We start from the raw sequence: 6,868 nt of genomic DNA on the forward strand, positions 1-6,868 counted from the left end.
GTGGTGGCACTGTTGGGGAGGTGAACAAAAACATTTGACCTGGTACTTTAGTTGCAGAGTTTTCGTGAGAATTGATGACGACCATCGCTGTAGCCCCGTGCTGATTCCAAGCGTTTAAAGGAACCAGGTAAACCAGTCGAACCAGTTTTATGCCAGTCCATCGCGCCAATTAAGGTGTCAGTTCGGTTTGCATCCCCCTCACAGTTGACAGTTGGTGCAGTGCAGTTTCGGCCTAGAATTGACTCGGTTCCAACTGTCGGAGGGTCTTCCTCTTCGGAAAGTTGTCCCGACGGCATCGCATGGCTCCCGCATCACCATCCCCCGATCTCAATATAGATGCGCTGTATATCCCACACGCTATCCATCGATGGAGAGGTCGAACTCCAATCAAGCTCCACTATGCCGATGTCACCGTTCACCGCCCGCCCGAAGTGATCACCAGGCGGAGTGGAGTGAAGCGAGACTGAATGGGAGTTGAAGTGTATATCCACTTGGCTGCGGGGCACCATTGAGTCAGAGAATTGAGTCCGAGAAGTGAAGCGGGAATGAATGGTGGCTGTGGTGCATACCCATTTTGCTCCGAGGCGCCATTAAGTCGTAGAAGTGAGTCAGATAAGTGGAGCGGAGCGGGAATGAATGGGGACTTTGAAGCGATATTGAGTTAGGGATGTGGAGTGGAACGGTGATGAATGCGAGCTGAAATGTATACTCACTCTTCTTCGAAGAGTCAATGGCCATTGAGTCTGAGAAGTGGAGCGGAGCGGGAATGAATGAGAGCTGAAGTGTATATCTCCTCTGCTCCGAAGCGCCATTGAGTCCAAGAGGCGGAGTATATCGGGAATGAATGGGGGCCGAAGTGCAACTATACCCACTCTGCTTCGAAGCGCTATTGAGTCCGGGAAGTGAAGCGAGAATGAATGGGAGTTGAAAGCTACCCGCTTCGCTTCAGAGCACCATCAAGTCCGGGCGCGGGAGAATTGGCAGATGCAGCGGAAGTAAAAAACCAGGTGAACCAGTCAAACCAGTTTTGTGTTGATCCGTTGAGTCGATCAAGATATCCGTTCGGGTCCTTGTTCATTCATAGTTCCGCCCGGAATTGACTCTGTTCCAACTGTCGGAGGGTCTGCCTCTTCGGAAAGTTGTCCCGACGACATCGCATGGCTCCCACCTTCATCGTTCCATCGTTATCCCCCGATCGCAATATCGATGCGCTGCCTATCCCCACCCGGTATCCATCGATGGAGAGGTCGAATCTCAATCCAAGTTCCGTTATGCTGGTATCACCGTTCACCACCCGCCCGAAGTGATCACCTTGCGGAGTAGAGTGATGTGACAATGAGTGGGGGCTGAAGAGTATACCCACTTCGCTGTGAAGCACCATTGAGTCAGAGAAGCAGAATGGAGCGGGAATGAATGGGAGCTGAAATGTACACCCACTTTGTTTCGAAGCGCCATTGAATCCGAGAGGTGAGTCCGAGACGTGGGGCGAGTATGAATGGTGGCTGAAGTGTATATCCACTTTGCTTCGAAGCACCATTGAGTCAGAAAAGCGAAGCTAGAATGAATGGGAGCTGGAGAGTATACCTACTTGAGAAGCGAGCGGCAATCAATGAGTGATGAGGCGTATATCCACTTTTCTGCGAGACGCCATTGAGCTAGAGAAGTGGCGAGGAGCTAGATTTAACGGCGGCTCAAGTGTATACCCATTTCGCTTCAAAGTACCGTTGAGTCAGAGGCGTGAGTTTAAGAAGTGGAGCGGAGCGGGAATGAATGGGGACTTCGAAGTGCCATTGGATCTCAGAAGTGGAGCACCGGGAATGAATAGGAGCTGAAGAGTATACCCACTTCGCTTCAAGACACCATTGGCCATTGAGTCCGAGAAGTGGAGCGGAGCGGGAATGAATGGTGACGTCGAAGCGCCTTTGGATCTCAGAAGTGGAGTGGAGCGGGAACGAATGAGAGCTGAAGTGTATATCTCCTCTGCTCCGAAGCGCCACTGAGTCCTGGAGCGGCAGAAACAGCAGAGGAGCAAACGACGATGCCCACCGAGTGAAAGAAACCTGACACAGCCTACAGACGAGCGGAGAGGAGAGTAGAGAGTAGAGAGTAGAGAAAGAAGCGTCACGGATAGCAGCCGGAACCCTGGACGAGGGCTGAAGAAGGGCGAAGTCAGAGCAAAAATTGAGTTGGAGCAAGAAACTGTCTGCGAACTGGCGAGGGAAGAGAAGGGAGAGGAGGAGGGATGAAGAGGGAAGAAGATGGACGGTAGAGCGGTGGGTGTATACTGAAAAATGCCAAGTCCTTCTGCAACTCGACTGTTTGGGACTGTCCCACCGCCACCTTCACCTCGAGGGCTCCGTTGCACTACATGACCAAACGGGCGTGCGAGGGTTACAGACACAGAGGAGACAAGTAAGGATGAACGGGAACCATGGTACCTGCGTCGGCGATGCAGTACGAGCAGCGACTTTGTTTTGTTTCATCATTCATTGCGTGCGACCTCATGACAATATACAGACGCCGTTTCCTTGTCCATCGTCCAACCCGACCTCGAACAGTCCGCAGCGGCCCGTGATGGCTGCCTCTCTTGCCCCATCCTCGGCCCATCCTCCGCCACCATATCCCCTTGTGCCATGATGACAGCGTCTTACAGTACCACGCCCCTGATAGCGTCTTCCGCTCTCATCTCCCCCAGTTGTTCCTCGCGCTCCCTCTGTGCTCACTCGCACTCTGAGGACTCGCTGGCCAGCTCTTCCAGAGCAGCGAGGTACTATCGATGATGGCCCGGCACATTTGCATCGAGTGATAGTCCATGAAGTTTAAACGAGCCCCACATGCCCGCTGTCGGCTGTCTCACTTCTTCATCATCATCACCTCCTCATCACTTCCTCATCGCAGCGCCCGGCACACTTCAATCAGATCCTCTCATCATCTATTATACATAGCATAAGTAGCCCAGTTCACTCCCAATCACTCCCAACTCACTCCTCCCCCCTCCAGAAGCACGCTCTAGATTTTTACCTTTTACCACACCGCCCTTCCCCTCCAGGCTCTTCAAGCTCTTCAGGCATCACACATTCCATCCCATCTCAATCCACATCCCATCCCATCCCAATCCAATCGTCGTCGAAAAAGAAGAAAGAAGCAGAAAGAAGAACGTATAGCTCAGCAACCAAACAAAACCAAACAAAAAAATCAAACTGTATACACCTCCCCCTCCCCCGCGTACAGAACAGAGCTCGTCACTAGAGTAATCGTCATCGAGAAACACAACACACACAACACACAACACACAACACAATACACAACACAATACACAACAACCACAACACAATACAACACAACACCCGCCCACACCTACAGCCGCCGTAACAATGATCGAAGCCAAGTTTCAAAAAAGAAGAAAACAAGAGAAATATGAAAAAGAAAACGAAATGGAATTCGAAAAGAAAAGGAAGGAAAATAAGCCCCCCTCCCAGTTCGTTCCAATCCCACCCTCCCCCTCCCCCCTCCCACCCCAAAAACACTACCTGAGCGCGATAAATTAAAGATCAGGAATTGTCAAGCTTCGCTCCCATTCGCGTGGCCAAAGTCGTGTGATGACTAATGTCTGACACCGAGTGATGGATTTGCAGCAGCCAGCCAGCGTTGGTTGGTTGGTTGGAAGAGAACAGAACAAAAAAAAAACGTAACCAAAAGTTTTGAAGAACGGACACACATGACTTGAACGAGAACGGAAAAGCAGCATAGAAAGATAACCGGAAAATACATATAAGCCAAAGCGCAAAAACAAAACTCCCATTTGCCAATAAGTCCGTACACTTGCACGTGTGTGTGGGGATTGATGATGCTCTTTTCCCTTCTGCCATGGCGTGTGAATGAGTGGGGGGGAGGGGGGTGATCGTATGTCTTTTCATCGCGTATTGTGTATTATCCCCATCCATCCCCGATTATGGAGATGTGAACCCTCCGGCAACCTTGACCCACTCCGACAGACAACTTCCCTTCTTGTCCTCGATGTCCGTGATGTCGGTGTCACACTTGCACCGACACCCCACTCCGTTCTCCTGCACTGCGTCCCAATTGTCCCAGTACTCGTCATCCTCCTTCGCCTTCTTCTGGTCCTCGAGATATGGCTCCTTGAACGGCGTCCGGGGGAGCTGCTTGGCCGGGGCATTGGCCGGGCAGTGCTGGATCGTGGTGTGCCGGTAGCCGATGTCGCGGAAGTAGTGGAGGTCTGCGGGACCAAGGAAAACGCCGGCGGCGAGCGAGTGGACGGGTGCATCTCCCCACTACATCGATCTGTCAGTCGTTGCCCTCCATACCGTCACGACGGGGGAGGGAGAGGGGGCCATACCCGTTCGGTCCAGAATCCACCGCTGCGGTCTAGCGTCTCAAAGAAATCGGTATACTGCTTGCTGCGATAGAAGTCGAAGCGCGCAATCTCGAAATTACTCCAGAAGTGGCACATGTTGTAGTCCTCTCCCTCCATAGCCGTCGGGTCGACCTCGGGGAACTTGCCACGACCGGGCTCGAGCTTGAGGACATCTTCCGGCAGGGTATCTTGGTCCTCCTTCTTCTCCCGCTTCTCCGCAAACATCTCCCACATTCCCTTGGATGTGATGTTGTTGTTGCGCTTGTATGCCGACACGTACCGGAAGAGGTTGGGAACGGTTTCCCGCAATTCCTTGACCGCGATCGTGAATCCATACGTCTTGTTATTCTTCCTCATCTCGACGAAAGGATCACTGAGGGAAAGAATGTCAGCGGACGCGTGTCCGTGCGTGACGCAAGGGAGGGGGAGGTGGAAGGCATACTAAGTCATATCGCAAAAGAACTCGATATCTGGCTCCAAGCGCCAGTACCACTCGTACTTCAGAAGAAGCTCGTGCTTCCAAAATTGTCTGTGGGAACGATGGGACATGCGGTCAGCGAGCAGTCCTCCGTCCGCCCGACGCGGGGCAACCCATCGAGCGATCGAGAAGGGGACGGATGCGAACAGCAAACATACCCCGAATAGAACCTGCACATGTGATGATAACTGGCCATACCACCGTACATGATGGCCTGGTCACCCTGCTTTGCAATTGCCTCCTCAACCTCATCCACATCCGCCCAATCGGGGAAACCCCAGTGTAGCGGATCGATCTGGCCAAACTCCACCTTGCTGGTCGTGTAGTTGAGGACGGTGTTCTTGAACTCGTCGTTGAACTCGCCGTCGTTCAGAAACACGTACGGGTAGTGGAACCATCGGTTGAAGTGCCGCTCCATGTGCCGAAGGGACTGCAGCACACCGGGGAGCTCCTTGTTCCGGGCCAGGACTACGATCACCGCGTTCTCCCGAGGTCCGTCGGTTTTCGGTTCGAGACATCCCGTAGCGAAGACTTTATCGTACTTCTCGCTTATCCGTCTATACCACACGGCGCACGGAGGTCAGCAAGGCTATCCAATCCGTCTAGCTTCCAGATGGCGTGCAGCAGGCGATGGACGAGATGAGAGCGCGTTGTAGGGGGGAGGGGGAGGGGTGGAAGAGAGAAGGAAGGGGGTTCGCTTCGTTCCGTCTTCTGCACGTACCTTATGGCCGGCGGTCCGCTCGAGGGCATCAGCATTCGGCCCGGAGAATTAGGGTGCCGCACGAAGAGCACGAGCAACAGCATGACTATTGTGAACGGGAACAGCAATACCATGCCGAGGGGCATCGTTATTGTCGAGCTCCCTTTTAGTCGTATGCGGCGCCGCAGGAAAGCTAACCGCGGCGAGAGCCGATGGTATTGTGCGATCTCATCGAGCGTCTTCTTGGACGGAAGCCGTTGGAGGAGCTGCCGTACAAGCCCCATGGCGACGAGTGGGTGTCGGAAGATAAGGGGTCGTGTACGATGGTAACGCCCTGGCCGGAGGAGTAGGGGGCAGGAGCGGATGCGGGCTCGGACGGACGACAACGATGACGACGGCGACGACTACCGGTCGCAACTGAAGATAACGACGGTGAAGAGTCGAAGCGACTTGTTATTGATGATGGTCGGGAGGTAGCGAAGGAAGGTAGAGGGAGTGGAGAGTTTTTCTTCGAATCGTTGGGCGGAGGTGGAGTCTTCTTTTCGGGTCGAGGCCAGATCGGACACGGTAGGTGGAGTTAGGTTCTGTTGACTGTGCTGTGTGGTGTAGCTGGAAGGGGGCTTTATTTTTTCGTTAGGGTGGCAAGGGGGCAGGTGCAGCCGTAGCGACACAGAAAAGAGCGCCGAATTTGCGATGATTAACGTTTCTGCATCCGAAGAGCCTCAGGAGGAGGAGGAGGAGGAGGAGCAGGACGAGCGAGAGGAGGAGTGTGAGGAGGAGAACGACGAATACTCGATCGAGGAGGAGTGGGTCGAGATACCGGTGCCCGCAGAGACTGAATGCCAGGATGGACACGGTGCTGGGTTGGAGGATATCGTGAGGAGAAAGGGAGGATCCGGAGAACGGCCGACAGGGAGAAGGAGATGGGGCAACTGCGAGAGCACGGAAATTCGCACGGAATTCGCAGCAATGGGCGATGATTACGGTATTTCACCGGCACTCTACTAACTACAGCATTGACACGTCCTTCTGGGTCTCGACAGGAGTCCCGAATTCCATCCTTCCATGTGCGGAATCTACATTGCTCCCACCTTCCCTCCCTCCCTCCCGCTGCGCTGCCGTGTGCTCAGCACCTCGTGTAAATGCTTGTGTCGTGAAAAGGGGAAAGCGACCACCCTTCAACTCGCCCCAAACTCGAGACCCTGCTGATCCCAGTTCCCGCGCGTGGTCTAGTGCTGAACTTCCATCAATCCTGCTCCTGCGAATTTGCCACGTGCATTCGTCGTCGATTGAGGGTGGCAACCGTGGTCGAGAT

The 6,868-nt window shown here is 53.7% G+C and overlaps 2 protein-coding genes across 2 annotated transcripts; one reads left to right on the plus strand and one right to left on the minus strand.

The window, feature by feature from the left end:
• Positions 1–3,860: 3,860 nt before the first annotated feature.
• Positions 3,861–6,183, minus strand: BZA05DRAFT_147251 (nucleotide-diphospho-sugar transferase). Its single transcript, XM_051478964.1, has 5 exons — positions 5,575–6,183; positions 5,012–5,410; positions 4,818–4,904; positions 4,358–4,748; positions 3,861–4,292 (listed from the first exon to the last, which is right to left on the minus strand). Exons 1-5 carry the CDS (start codon positions 5,835–5,837, stop codon positions 3,951–3,953), a joined length of 1,482 nt encoding a protein of 493 aa, XP_051336511.1. The 5' UTR covers positions 5,838–6,183; the 3' UTR covers positions 3,861–3,950.
• Positions 6,184–6,216: 33 nt separating this feature from the next.
• BZA05DRAFT_476489 (uncharacterized protein) lies at positions 6,217–6,561 on the plus strand (the record flags this gene model as incomplete). The annotated part of the gene is made up of 1 exon (XM_051488253.1): positions 6,217–6,561. Exon 1 carries the CDS (start codon positions 6,247–6,249, stop codon positions 6,559–6,561), a length of 315 nt encoding a protein of 104 aa, XP_051336512.1. The 5' UTR covers positions 6,217–6,246.
• Between the last annotated feature and the right edge of the window lie 307 nt (positions 6,562–6,868).

The sequence above is a fragment of the Tricharina praecox genome (genome assembly GCF_024521635.1).
Source record: "Tricharina praecox strain CBS 144465 chromosome Unknown BZA05scaffold_26, whole genome shotgun sequence".
Classification (NCBI taxonomy): Eukaryota; Fungi; Ascomycota; class Pezizomycetes; order Pezizales; family Pyronemataceae; genus Tricharina; species Tricharina praecox.